General features: G+C 58.4%; 2 protein-coding genes across 2 annotated transcripts in view; both read left to right on the top strand.

Annotated features, from left to right (window-relative positions):
• The window catches only part of TCF3 (transcription factor 3), a 71080-nt gene extending 64248 nt beyond the window's left edge, over positions 1 to 6832 (top strand). The window contains exons 15-17 of the mRNA XM_011997471.1: positions 517 to 652; positions 819 to 1054; positions 4265 to 6832. Of these exons, the coding sequence (XP_011852861.1) occupies positions 517 to 652; positions 819 to 1054; positions 4265 to 4407 (515 nt within the window). The 3' untranslated portion in view covers positions 4408 to 6832. The remainder of the gene's footprint in view (positions 1 to 516; positions 653 to 818; positions 1055 to 4264) is intronic.
• A 3483-nt stretch (positions 6833 to 10315) lies between these two features.
• The window catches only part of LOC105551955 (cytochrome b-c1 complex subunit 10), a 7093-nt gene continuing 3298 nt past the window's right edge, over positions 10316 to 14110 (top strand). Inside the window, exon 1 of the mRNA XM_011997426.1 lies at positions 10316 to 10457. Within this exon, the coding sequence (XP_011852816.1) occupies positions 10408 to 10457 (50 nt within the window). The 5' untranslated portion in view covers positions 10316 to 10407. The remainder of the gene's footprint in view (positions 10458 to 14110) is intronic.

Genomic DNA, 14110 nt, shown 5'->3' with positions numbered 1-14110 from the left:
ACCTGCCACCACACCCGGCTAATTTTTTATATTTTTAGGAGAGACTGGGTTTCACCATGTTAGCCAGGATGTTCTTGATCTCCTGACCTCGTGATTCAGCCACCTCGGCCTCCCAAAGTGCTGGGATTACAGGTGTGAGCCACCATGCCTGGCCGAAGTGTTGCATATTTTTAAATCAATGATTGAAACAATTTCCTTCTCCAAAAAACAAGAGCATTCTTTTAGCATTTTAGGAGATTCCTGCCCCTGAGTTACTGCAGAATTTCTGCACACTTTGTTCCAAAGGTGGTAAAACTCTTTCTTTTTCACCTTCTGGTCCTTAATCTGTCTGGCATTGGTAGCTACACATGGCGTGTTGAGGTAGGGATCCAGTTCTGGTTGTTGGTTTTTTGTTTTTATTTTTGGCAAATACCTGGTTTTTCCAGGAAAGCCCAAGCCCCTCACCACAGGAGCACAGAGAGATATGTCATTGGCCCTGGAGGCCGATGCAGGCCCCTGACCCCAGGCCTGTTGCAGGGCTAGGGCGAGCAGGTGCCACGGCGGCCGCCGGCGAGATCAAGCGGGAGGAGAAGGAGGATGAGGAGAACACGTCGGCGGCTGACCACTCGGAGGAGGAGAAGAAGGAGCTGAAGGCCCCCCGGGCCCGGACCAGGTGCCAGCCCCCACCTCGGCCCTCCCCACCCCCACCCCATCAGGAAGCACATGTGCACAGGCCACACACACACTGCACCCACACCGGGAGGCCGTCGGCGGGCCCCACGCTCGTCCCCCAACCTCACTGTCTCCCTCTGGCCCCCTCCCGGCGCCCTCCCCCGTAGCCCAGACGAGGACGAGGACGACCTTCTCCCCCCAGAGCAGAAGGCCGAGCGGGAGAAGGAGCGCCGGGTGGCCAATAACGCCCGGGAGCGGCTGCGGGTCCGTGACATCAACGAGGCCTTTAAGGAGCTGGGGCGCATGTGCCAGCTGCACCTCAACAGCGAGAAGCCCCAGACCAAACTGCTCATCCTGCACCAGGCCGTCTCGGTCATCCTGAACTTGGAACAGCAAGTGCGAGGTCAGTGGGGGCGCGGGCCACCAGCGTCCCCGCAGCGCCACCTCCCTCGTGTTCCTGCCCTCGCTCTCCTTCCCTGCCCGCCTTCCTGGAGCCAGCCCTCCCTCTGCAGCAGTTGCCTCCTTGCAGTGACTGTGCCCTTCACCCCCCTGACCGCACCGCCATGACTGTCCCCTCCTGACTGCTGGCCCTTCTCCCTGTTTGCCTCAGCATCTCCTCCACCGTGGGAGGACCGGACTCTTTCTACACCCTTAGCCCTGCAGGCCTGGGCTCTGTGGCTCAGAACTACATCTCCCGGCTCCCAGGGCTCCCACCCGCCCCGCTCCTCCTTTTGCGGGAAGCCCAGAACCCAGCTCACAGAGGCCAGTGTCCCCCGAGCCCAGAGACAGGAGCTGGTGTGCAAACCACCCTGGCCCCTTCCCCGCGAGCAGATGCCACGCAAGGCCACATGAGCCCGTCCCCTGCCTCTGACTCAGTTTCCCAATCTGAAGGTGGGTGTTAATCACCCCATTTCCCAGGGCCAGGGGGATGAAGGATACAGACAGACCCTGCCCCCACCCCCGGATGTGAGCTGACTCCTTCCCCGCTGCTGGTGGCTGCTTCCTTAACTCCTTCCTCTCCTCGCCTGCACCCCGTTAACCCTTTCTCTCCTGCAGCACTGTTGCTGGGACCGGAGCCAGAGCCCCGGCCCGGCCCACCCACTGTCCCCTCAGCTCTGAGGTTTCTGAGTCTCCGCAGCCATGTGTGGCACGCCTCGCGCCCCCCAAGCCTGCCTCTCTGCTGTCTGCCTTCCGCTCTCCCCTCCATCCCGCCCATCCGTCCCTTTGCTTCCCGTGGCAGCCCCTCCTCACCTCGCACTTGCTGCCCGAGCACCGGGAGCGGCTGGGCTGCAGCCTCAGGGCGTTTCCTCCCCCAAAGCCCCCATCAGGGCTTGCGGGAAGAAACCAGACCCGGGAGCACGCAGCCCCTGGTCCTGTCAGTTTGGTCTGTGCGCTTGTCCTGGGCTCCAGGGGCCGCCCCCGCCACCTGGAGGGATCCCCTCAGGCCCCGAAGGCAGAGTGGGCAGGCAGGTGGGTGAGGCAGCCCCCTAGAGCCTAAGACAGGGCAGCAGGCATGCTGGGCACTGGGCCAGGCCTTTGCCCATTTCATCTTCACCACAACCCGCAGCAGTAGGTGCCTTGATGGGGACCGGCATCCCTTCTACTGAGCAGGAAGCCGGGGAACAGAGCCAGAGAACAGAGCGAGGTCACCCGTGCAGGGCCATGCAGCACGGAGGCCTGGGCCGGGACCCGCACCCCCACGGCGGCAGCAGCAGTGCCCGCTCGCCGGCTGCATGCTGCTTGGCGGGAGAGGGGGCTCAGCCTTGGGCCTGGCACAGAACAGGTGCCTGGAACTTCAGAGCTGCCACTGCAGCCATTCACAGTGGCAGTGACAGCAGGGTTCCCGAAGGCCTCGGGAGCCAGTGTTCGCAGCCAGGGTCAGGTGCTACAGGGAAGCCTCATCTTGGGGCAGCCGGAGTTCACTGTAGGGGGCGGGTGCATTTCTGAGGCTCCCCCTCAGGGTGTGGGGATCTTGGGGGATGGGAGCTGGTGTGCTCCATATGAGCCCTGACTCTGAGTCCTGGACTCCCTAGTCTTGGGTTTTTGGAGTGGCCCAGGCCTTTGCCTGCTGAGCCTGTGTCTTCAAGGCCCCCTCTGTCCACAGTGGGTCTGGCCGGGCCTTGCTGTCCATCACCCCGCAAGCAGCTGCTCTGAATGGGGAAAGTCATCATCTTGGGAGGGAAGAACAGAGAGAGGAGCAGGCACTGGGCCTCCCCTGTGCCCCACCCCCACCCCTAGCCCTGCCCCGGGGCCCACAGAGTGAGCAGGGTCAAGGGAGAAGCAGTTACCCAGTGAGGGCCCAGAGGGGGAAGCAGAGCCCCACCTCCCTCCACAGAAACGTCTGGGAACAGTCAGACCTTGGTTCTTCCCGGGTGTGACCACATCCACAGCCTCCCCTAGAGCTGAGTCTGAGGGCACTTGCACCTGGGCAGCCAGTCGCACACACACAGGCGCCCGCCATGGGGCTCTGCTGCATTCCAGGGAGCACATTCCCCACGCACACAGAGGAGCACATTTTCATGCATGTGACAACACACAGCAGCATGTGAACCTTCAGTGCTGCCCACACCACCACCAGCCATGTGCTTGCACTGCTGTGCCCAACACCAGCCGTGTACCCACACTGCTGCCCACACCAACACCAGCTGTGCCCCTACACTGCTGTGCCCACACCACCAGCCATGTACCCTCACTGCTGCCCACACCACCAGCCGTGTGCCCACACCAACACCAGCCGTGTACCCGCACTGCTGCCCACACCAACACCAGCTGTGTACCCGCACTGCTGCCCACACCAACACCAGCTGTGTACCTACACTGCTGTGCCCACACCACCAGCCATGTACCCTCACTACTGCCCACACCACCAGCCGTGTGCCCGCACTGCTGCCCGCACCACCAGCCATGTACCCGCACTGCTGCCCACACTAGCACAAACACAAGTAGCTGGATACCCTCTCCACAACCCAGCCCCGCCCTCCCGCCCAGCCCTGGCCCGTCACTAACAGAGGCCTCGGTGCTGTGACCCAGCAGTACGGAGGAGGTGCTGTCCCTGGAGGAGAAAGACCTGAGGGACCGGGAGAGGCGCATGGCCAATAACGCGCGGGAGCGGGTGCGCGTGCGGGATATTAACGAGGCCTTCCGGGAGCTGGGGCGCATGTGCCAGATGCACCTCAAGTCGGATAAAGCGCAGACCAAGCTGCTCATCCTGCAGCAGGCCGTGCAGGTCATCCTGGGGCTGGAGCAGCAGGTGCGAGGTAGGCTCCCCGGCCAGGGCGGCCCCAGCACCCTCTCCCCTCCCCACACCCAGCAGCAGATGCCGGGGTCCTCCTGTGCTTGCCGGTCCTGGGCTCTGTCCGTGTCTCTCTCTGTGACTGGGTTCAGACCCAGTGACGTTCCACAGACACCGTCTGATCCCACTGTCTTCTTTACAACCCCCCCCACCCCATCCCCCCAGCCTTCTCAAGGAAGGAGGTGAGAGCCGGAAATGCAGGAGACCACACGTGGAGCCCTGCCCCCACCCCGTCCTCCCCGACATCCTACCCCCCACTCCCACCTCACATCTTCCTCCTCCCGGGGACCGTCTCCCACAGAGCTCTCCCCCTCCCCCCAGAGCGGAACCTGAATCCCAAAGCAGCCTGTTTGAAACGGCGAGAAGAGGAAAAGGTGTCGGGCGTGGTCGGAGACCCCCAGATGGTGCTTTCAGCTGCCCACCCAGGCCTGAGCGAAGCCCACAACCCCGCCGGGCACATGTGAAAGGTATGCCTCCGTGGGACGAGCCACCCACTCTCAGCCCTGTGTGCTGGGCCCAGAACAGCCACTCGAGACCCCAGGCTTCGTCCACGTCCACACCTCACACACCTGTTGTCAGCATCGAGCCAACACCAACCTGATGAGGTTCGGAGTGATGGGGGCGACCAAGGTGACGCTGGGTCCAGGAGCTCCCTGGGACCCTGGCCCACCCCTCCCTGGCCTCGCTCCCCCTGTCCTCGAATCTCAGCCACCGTGTCACCCTGTGACTTGCCCCGTGGATCCTGAAACTGCGTCTTGGCCCTGTTGCCTGGGCTGACAGGACCTTTTTTTTTTTTTTTTTTCCCAGTAAACAAAACCTGACAGCGAGCAACAAAACATACACTTTGTCAGAACAGAAAAAAAAAATGCCTTAACTATAAAAAGTGGAGAAATGGAAACATATCACTCGAGGGGGATGCTGTGGAGACCTGGCTTATGCTTCAAAAGCCACCAGCAAATTGTGCCTAAGCCTAATATTTTTTTTAAGGAAAATAAAAAGAACATTAGTTATAAGATTTTTTTTTTTTTTCTTCTTAATGTAGATGAAAATTAGCAAGGATGCTGCCTTTGGTCTCTGGTGTTTTTTTTAAGCTTTTTTTTTGCATATGTTTTGTAAGCAACAAATTTTTTTGTATAAAAGTCCCGTGTCTCTCGCAATTTCTGCTGCTGTTCTAGACTGAGCACTGCATTTCCTGATCAACCAGATGATTAAACGTTGTATTAAAAAGACCCCGTGTAAACCTGAGCCCCCCCGCACCCCCCCCCCGGAAGCCGCTGCACACAGAACGGGGACAGGCAGTGGGTCTTTTGTTTTTTTGATGTTGGGGGTTCTCCTCTTGGTTTTGTCACGTGGAAAGCGATGCGTGGGCGTTCCCTGATGAAGGCGCCTTGGGGCTTCCCTGCCGCATCCTCTCCCCTCAGGAAGGGGGCTGACCTGGGCTTGGGGGAAGGGACGTCAGCAAGGTGGCTCTGACCCAGGTGACCCTGCCAAGCAGCTCTGGCCCCCAGGGCTAGTCCACACGATGTCCTTCCCAGGCCCCCATAAGCTGCTCTCCCTTGGAACCTGCACACCTCTCCGAAACGGGGCATGTTGTTGGGACCAGTGACCCCTGGCATGGGGACCACACCCTGGAGCCGGGTGCTGGGAACCTTCCTGGACACCCTGTCCTGCACTCCTTTGCCCCAGGGACCCAGGCTCGTACTCTGAACTCTGAGGGGACGCGGCTCAGGAGCCAGCACAGGACACCCCCACCCTACCCCAGCATGTCCCCATTACACCAGAGGGCCATCGTGATGTAGACAGGATGCCAGGGCCCTGGCCGGTCTCCCGCAACGCTGGGAAGCATCCCTGGGCCTGGGGCCATACCTGCTGCCCTCCCTCTGTGGGGCCCAAGGGCGAGTGGCTGGAGCCGGGAGACTCTGCTGGTGTGAGCCCCACGAAGGCCTTGGGCTGCGCGACCCGGCTGCAGAACCAGCAGGGTGGCCCCTCGGGCCCATCTGTGTCCTGTGTCCCAGCACCCAGGCCTCTCTCCAGGTCCCCTTTTCTGGTCTCTTGCCATGAGGGTAACCAGCTCTTCCCAGCTGTCTGGGGACTGTCTTGGGTTTAAAACTGCAAGTCTCCTGCCCTGAGATCCCGTTCACTTCCACACAAGCTAGGGTGACGGTCACTGTGGCACCCAGGTGTGGGCTGGGCTAGCCGGGCACCTTCATGTGTTCTTCATGCCCCTCCCTGCATTGAGGCCTTGCGGACCCCCGGGCTGGCTGTGCTCACCCCGGCTGCAGGTCAGGCGTCTGCCCCTGTGCCACCCCTGAGACTCCCACCGTTACCCCCAGGAGAGCCTGGACTGCCTGACTCCCCTCCCCAGACTTGCTGGGGAGCCTGGGCCCCATGGCAGATTCAAGGGAAACTGCGAGGCCAGCTCAAGGCCTGGGATCTGCCCCCAGTCCAGGCCAGGTGGAGGGGAGGGGCTGTCTGCCACTCTTCCTTCTCTGTGGTTCCCCCTGCGCCCTGGGGATTTGGTCTCTTAGGGAACCTGCCTCTGTCTCCCTCTTGTTTTGATTCCGGCCCTGCCCCTAGGTCTGGGTGGGCAGTGGCCCCGTAGCCTCTGGAACTGCGCGTTCTGCATAGAATTTAAACGAGATTCACCCGGCGCCAGGAGGGAGAAACAGCAGTGTCGGGGAACCACAATTATGGGGGGGGGGGGGGGGGTGTGCTCTGAGTGCCTCAAGATGGTTTTCAAAAAAATTTTTTTAAAGAAAATAATTTTATACGTGTCAACACAGCTGGCTGGATTATTGGGACTTTTAAACGATCCGCTTTAAAGTGGATTCAGAGACCTGTCCTGTGTATAACAGCACTGTAGCAATAAATGTGACATTTTATAACGATGCTCTGCAGTCCCTGGATTCTTTCTGGTGTCACGTGTTTAGGAAGGGAAGTGGGGGGCAGGGTCAGAGGTCTTGCCCTAAACTCTCGGCCCCTGACGTTCACCTTGGTGGGTGCAGCGAGGACTGTGGTCTGCCCTCTGCACTGGGCCTCCTCGAAGTCACTCACTCTGAGGGGCCTGCAGCTCCCCGGGCAGCTGGGAAGCTGCACCTGTACCCAGGGCTCCAGGCCACCTGGAAGCAGGATTGGCTTCCGGAGAAAAGCAACTCCCTGGGGGCTGCACTTGGGCGCATCCAGGACCTGTGGTCCTCCCAGCCCGAGGGCTCCCGATCTCCCAACGTCCCCCCGGGCTGTTGGAACCCACTTCACTGCCCCTTCCTGCTCCCGAAGTCTGAGCCTGTCACTGCCCCTCTGGAACCTTCCACGGCCCCCTGTTGCTGGCAGCATCAACTCCGCACTTCTCAGTGGGGCATTCGTGATGTCCTCCACAACCGGACACCCACAGAACCATGGACAAGGCTCTCTGGGGGGCAGAGGTGTGGCAGGACCCGTCAGGGCACTGCTCATCCTAAAGTGCCCACCGGCATCTGCTGTTGTGCCCAGAGGCTTCCCTGCTCCATCTCTTCGAGGACACAGCTGGACCGCCCTGGTCCCCTGTGGGGCTGGGGTGGAAGGAGTGCCTTCCTGGCCACTTGAGGGGGTTGGCCCCCAGGAGAGAGCCCTTTGGTGCACAAGTGCCTTAGGGAGAAAGCCAAGCACAGTGACTCATGCCTGTCATCCCAGCACTTCAGGTGGCTGAGGTGGGAGGATCTTCTGACGCCAGGAGTTCCAGTCCAGCCTGGGCAACATAGTGAGACCCCATGTCTATTTTTTTTTAAGGGGAAGAGAGTGGCCAGGAGTTGACAGAAGGTGCTGAGGGAGCCCTGTCCACCACTCAGCACCCAGCTCACCTCTACATTCATGCTGGAAAACAACTTTTAAAACATGCATTGGCCAGGCGCGGTGGCTCACACCTGTCATCCCACCACTTTGGGAGGCTGAGGCGGGTGGATCACTTGAGGTCAGGAGTTTGAGACCAGCCTGGCCAACAAGGTAAAACCACATCTCTACTAAAAATACAAAAATTAGCCAGGCATGGTGACGCACACCCATAATCCCAGCTACTTGGGAGACTGAGGCAGGAGAATAGCTTGAACCCAGGAGGCAGGGATTGCAGAGAGCCGAGATTGCACCACTATGTTCTACCCTGGGCGAGAGAGCAAGACTGTCTCAAAAAATTAAAATTAAATTGGTTGTGCCTGGTGACACACACTTGTAGTCCCAGCTACTTAGGAGGCTGAGGTGGGAGGATCACTTGAGACCAGGAGCTTGCGGTGGCAGTGAACTGTAATTGTACCACTGCACTCCAGCCTGGGCAAGAGAGCCACACCAGACCCTGTCTCAAAAAAAGGTGGAGAGGGCATCCAGATGGTCCAACAAAATAACAAAAACCGGCTCAAGAAACAAAAAGGAAGTTCTATGTCATGTTATATGGCTTCAGGCACAGCTGGATCCAGGCATCATTACAAATCTCTCTCCATCTCCCAGCTCTTGTTTATATCACTCTCACTCTCTGGTGAACTCTTTTTTTTTTTGAGATGCAGTTTCACTCTTGTTTCCCAGGCTGGAGTGCAGTGGCGTGATCTCGGCTCACCACCGCAACCTCCGCCTCGCGGGTTTTCAAACGATTCTCCTGCCTCAGCCTCCCGAGTAGCTGGAATTACAGGCATCCGTCACCATGTCTGGCTAATTTTGTATTTTTAACAGAGGTGGGGTTTCTCCATGTTGGTCAGGCTGGTCTCGAACTCCTAATCTCAGGTGATCCGCCCACCATGACCTCCCAAAGTGCTGGGATTACAGGCGTGAGCCACTGCGCCCGGCCCCTGGTGAACTCTTACTAAACTGTGGCATCTGGAAACTGGGCTGACATTCCAGCAGCCCTTGTGTTCCTGTCCTTTCTCTTAATAGTCATTATGTCAACCCCTGCATCCCACTTTTTTAAGTTTCCACCAATGGGAAGAGCCTTATTCAGGTGTTGTGTTCTCTGATCCCAAGCTCAAAAACCCCAAGGCAACTGGAAAGTTCTACAAACAACGCCCAGCCCGATGGCTCATGCCTGTAATCCCAGCACTTTGGGAGGCTGAAGTGGCTGGATCACTTGAGGTCAGGAGTTCAAAACCAGCCTAGCCAACATGGTGAAACCCGGTCTCTACTAAAAATACAAAGACTAGCTGGGCATGGTAGCACGTGCCTGTAGTCCCAGCTACTTGGGAGGCTGAGGCAGGAGAATCGTTTGAACCCGGGAGGTGGACGTTGCAGTGAGTCAAGATCGCCTCATTGCAGTCCAGCCTGGATGACAGAGCGAGACTCCGTCTCAAAAAAAAAAGAAAAAAGAAACAGTGCCCAGACTGTGGTATCCAAAACCTATTTCCGGCTCCCACCTTGAGTCCTTGACCAGGGATAGGGATGGGTTAGCACCCGCAGCCCCGAGAGAGCTGCAGGCTTGGAGAGTACTGAGGGCCGACCCCAGCATGACAGGCCAGGCTGGGCAGACAGACGAACCCATGGTGTCCGTTTCTTATCACGAGGCCTGCAAATGAGGCTGGCACCCCAGGGACAAATCACGCCCAGTTCCCCGTCTAGGTTATGGCCTTTCCTTTCATGTTGTAAAGGTGCCTGGGGGTCAGGCAGTCCAGGAGGGCTTCCTGAGGGAGGCGACTCTTGAAAAAGGGGGAAAAGACAGAAAAGTGCCATGGCGGTGTCTGGGAATGTGCCCCTCTTCCTTCTGCCCACACCGGCCCGGTGTGTATGGGGAGGCTGGAAGCTGGGAGCTGACTGAACATGTACGGTGCTGCACCGGGTTGTGGGAGAGCAGAGGAAGCAGGGACTGGAGAAAGGCGAGCCCAAGCGAGCCTGGTGCGGTGGAAAGCAGGAGGCAGAAGGACCCGCCTGTCATCAGCTAAGACTATCCAGAGACGTTCACTGTGCAAGGAGCCAGGCCTCCCTCTGCTGCCTGAATGAGGAATCACCCAGGCTCGCAAACGAAAACCTGCAAAGTGATTTCCGACAGCCTCCAGGCAACTGGCAACTTTGAGGCTCAGGGAAGCACTGCTGCTCGGCCAAAGTCCTACAGCGAATCAGGAACAACGCCTGACGCCTCCAAAAGTGGGCTCCAGTCCCAGCTCTTCCCCTCTGTGTGACTCTGGGCAAGACGCTACCCCGCTGGACGTCCTGGCACATGCTAGGCGCATAAAATCATTGGCAGGTAGCCCCGTGGAGCCTAGAGGCAAAATCGGCCGTCAGAACACGTGCCCAAAATGCCCCGCCCTAACCCCGCCCACTCCGGGCCACCTCTCCCTGGTCGTCCAACCCTCGCCGGAAGTTACTGTAAGCGGCTTCCGGGTCTGCGCGCACGGCGGAGGTTGATTTTTTTTTTTTTTTTTTTCCCTTTCCCTGCGCGCGTGCGCGCCGCGGTCGCGCCTGCGCAGTGTGGCCGGGTCAGCCGGACAGGGTCACCCTGAGGGTGCGACTCCGCCGCGATGGTGACCCGGTTCCTGGCCCCGCGCTACCGGCAGCTGGTCAAGAACTGGTGAGGACGTCGCCCCGCGGCCCCATCCGCGCTCCCGCCTCGGCCCACCCCCGCGCCGCTGCGTTCCGTGTTTGTGCGCGTTTCCGGGGGCTGGGACCGGCCCAGGTCCCTTGTTGTGCCCGGTGACAGAGGGGGAAACTGAGGCCGAGAGGCGGAGCGGCGCGTCCCGGCGTGAACGGGACGTGGCGGACCCAAGGCCAAACCCCAGCATGTCTGGCTCCAAGCCTCAGTTTCCCCGCCTCTACCGGGGGATCCGGGTGGTGACCCCTTGGACGGAAACGCCCAGAAGGCGCCGAGCCCCGATCCCCAGCCCAGCACTCGCGGCATCTTCGGCCTTTGCCATTATTTTGTTTTTTATGATTTTTAACAAGGAACGTGAAAGCTGCAGCTGTGCCTGATCCCACGTGGGCAGCTGGCCGGCACAGGGGTGGCCCCCATAGAAGCCGGGCTGGGGGTGGCCTCGGTAGGGTTGTCTCGTGTTTCCAGGTGGGTTGCAAAGAAGCAAGGCCTGGCTGGGTGTGGTGGCTCCCGCCTGTGATCCCAGCGCTTTGGGAGGCCGAGGCGGCCAGATCACCTGAGGTCAGGAGTTCGGGACCAGCCTGGCCAACATGCTGAAACCTCCAGTCTCTACTAAAAATGCAAAAATTAGCCAGGCCTGGTGGCAGGTGCCTCTAATCCCAGCTACTTGGGAGGCTGAGGAAGGAGAATTGCTTGAACCCGGGAGGCAGAGGTTGCAGTGAGCTGAGATTGCGCCATTGCACTCCAGCCTGGGTGACAGAGCGAGACTCTGTCCCAAAAAGAAAAAAGAAAAAAAAGCAGCAGGGCCTTAGCCCGGCGCAGTGGCCCCAGCCTGTGATCCCAGTGCTTTGGGAGGCCCGGGCAGGAGAATCACTTGAGCCTGGGAGTTCAAGACCAGCCTGGACAACACAGCAAAACCCCATCTCTACAAAACAAAAAATTATCAGGGCATGGTGGCGCCTGTCTGTAGTCCCAGCTACTGGGGAGGCTAAGGTGGGAGGATCGTTTGAACCTGGGAATTTGAGAGCAGCCTGGGCAACACAGCAAAACCCTATCTCTACAAAAAAATTTAAAGCTGCTGGACACTGGGGCTCATGCCTGTAATCCCAGCACTTTGGGAGGCTGAGGTGGGCGAATCACCTGAGATCAGGAGTTCGAGACCAGCCTGACCAACATGGAGAAACCCCGTCTCTACTAAAACCACAAAAAATTAGCCGGGTGTGGTGGCAGGCAACTGTAATCCCAGCTACTTGGGAGGCTGAGGCAGGAGAATCACTTCAACCCGGGAGGTGGAAGTTGCAGTGAGCCAGGATTGCACCATTGCACTCCAGCCTGGGCAACAAGAGTGAAACTGTCTGGAGAAAAAAAAAAAAAAAAAAAGCTACAGCCGGGCGTGGTGGCTGACACCTGTAATCCTAGCACTTTGGGAGGCTGAGGTGGGCGGATCACCTGAGGTCAAGAGTTTGAGATCAGCCCGGCCAACATGTTGAAACCCCGTCTCTACTAAAAATACAAAATTAGCCAGGCATGATGGCACGTGCCTGTAATCCCAGCTACTTGGGAGGCTGAGGCAGGAGAATCGCTCAAACCCGGGAGGCGGAGGTTGCCGTGAGCTGAGATTGCGCCAATTTACTCCAGCCTGGGCAACACCCATTTTTAAAAAAGAAAAAAAGCAAAGGCTTATGATTGGCAGTGTGTCCGGAAGCCAGAACATACTTCCTCCATCCCAGACTGGGGGACAGGTTGGGGACAGGGTCTGGACGGTGGAGCTGACTGGGACCATCAAGGGGAACGTGATAGTGGCGTTTTATAGCGTGGGTAACTCAGGCCTGGGATGAGGAAGCCTGCTCCTAGCTGAGAACCCAGCAGCCTATAGTAGCCAGTGCAGCCCCTCGCGGGTGCAGCAGGTCCACTTCTGTGTCCAGTCACAGCGGGAACCACCCGTCATCCGTGCTTTCATCCAACAGCAGGCATTTATTGAGCACCTACTATGTGTTAGGGACACACCAATAGACAGAACCCTTGTGCGCGGACATTCTGGTTGGCGGGCAAGGAAAAGTGAAGAAATGAGACCTGTGGTGCAGGGCTGACCTAAAATAAGTGGGAGAGGAAGGGGTGCAGACACCTGCATGCAAGGGGCCGTGCAGGGCTAAGCCACCAGACAGTGGCTTTGGGAGGCCAGGGAGCAGGTCTCATCCCCAGGAGGCACTGTGGGGTTGTGTCTCAGGGTCTCAGACTCAGGACTGGGAGGGCCACAGTTCACCAGCTGGGGACCCTGCAGTCCACACCCGTTCTGGGCCCTGCTGGGGCTTGGTTTGAGGAAGGGGTTTTCATGGTGGTGAGGTCGTTGGTCAGTGTGGTCATGGTCTGTACGTCCTTCCTCGGTGGCTAGTGGAAATCAGGTTTCGTGGGCTTTTCCCACACTGTCCAAATCCACAGGGTCCTACATGGGGTGACCAGGATGATAGGGGAGGCGGAGTCCGGCCCACTGGACATATTTATGGCAGGTTTCTCTGGTGGTTAATAACCCAGGGCTGGGCGCGGTGGCTCACACCTGTAATCCCAGAACCTTGGGAGGCTGAGGTGGGTGGATCCCTTGAGGTCAGGAGTTTGAGAACAGCCTGGCCAACATGGTGAAACGCTGTCTCTACTAAAAATACAAAAATTAGCCGGGCGTGGTGGTGGGCGCCTGTAATCCCAGCTACGTGGGAGGCTGAGACAGGAGAATTACTTGAACCCCGGAGGTGGGGGTTGCAGTGAGCCGAGATCACATCACTGCACTCCAGCCTGGCTGACAGAGCGAGGCTCTATCTCAAAATAAACAAACAAACAAACAAACTTACCCAGAATGCCATCAAGACACAGGTATAAAGATTCCTGCCCTGTTGGTGGCATCTGCCTCTGAGCCAGGTTCCAGGAGCAGCTGTGCATACCACCAGCTGGTGAGCGGGCACCTGGCCTGCACTTGGAGAGTGTCTCTGGTGAGGCCCTTGGGGCAATGTGTGCAGGGTTTGTTCATCCGCCTTCTCTGCCTCCAGGAGGAGCACCCCTTGCCACCCCAACATCCCAGCTATGTGATTCACTGTGATCCAGGGAAGTGAATTCGATTTTTTTTTTTTTCCGAGACATAGTCTCACTGTCGCCCAGGCTAGAGGGCAGTGGTGCGATCTCGGCTCACTGCAAGCTCCACTTATAGAGTTCAAGTGATTCTCCCGCCTCAGCCTCCCCAGTAGCTGGGACTACAGGTGGGCACCACCACACCTGGCTAATCTGCGTATTTTTAGTAGAGATGAGGTTTCACCATGTTGGCCAGGCTGGTCTTGAATTCCTGACCTCAGGTGATCCGCGCCTCTCGGCCTCCCGAAGTGCTGGGATTACAGGCGTCAGCCACCATGCCCTGCCTGGAATTGGATTTTAATTTCAGCCCTCTGTTGGGCCAGCAGTGGGCCTGCAATTGTTATCTAGTGCTGTGTACATAAGAAATGGTCTCCTGGCCGGGCGCGGTGGCTCAAGCCTGTAATCCCAGCACTTTGGGAAGCCAAGGCGGGTGGATCACGAGGTCAGGAGATTGAGACCATCCTGGCTAACACGGTGAAACCCCGTCTCTACTAAAAAAATACAAAAAACTAGCCGGG

Source organism: Mandrillus leucophaeus, unplaced genomic scaffold, assembly GCF_000951045.1.
Source record: "Mandrillus leucophaeus isolate KB7577 unplaced genomic scaffold, Mleu.le_1.0 Scaffold54, whole genome shotgun sequence".
Lineage (NCBI taxonomy): Eukaryota > Metazoa > Chordata > Mammalia > Primates > Cercopithecidae > Mandrillus > Mandrillus leucophaeus.
The sequence above is the reverse complement of the archived record's forward strand: the minus strand, read 5'-3'. Positions and strand labels throughout refer to the sequence as shown.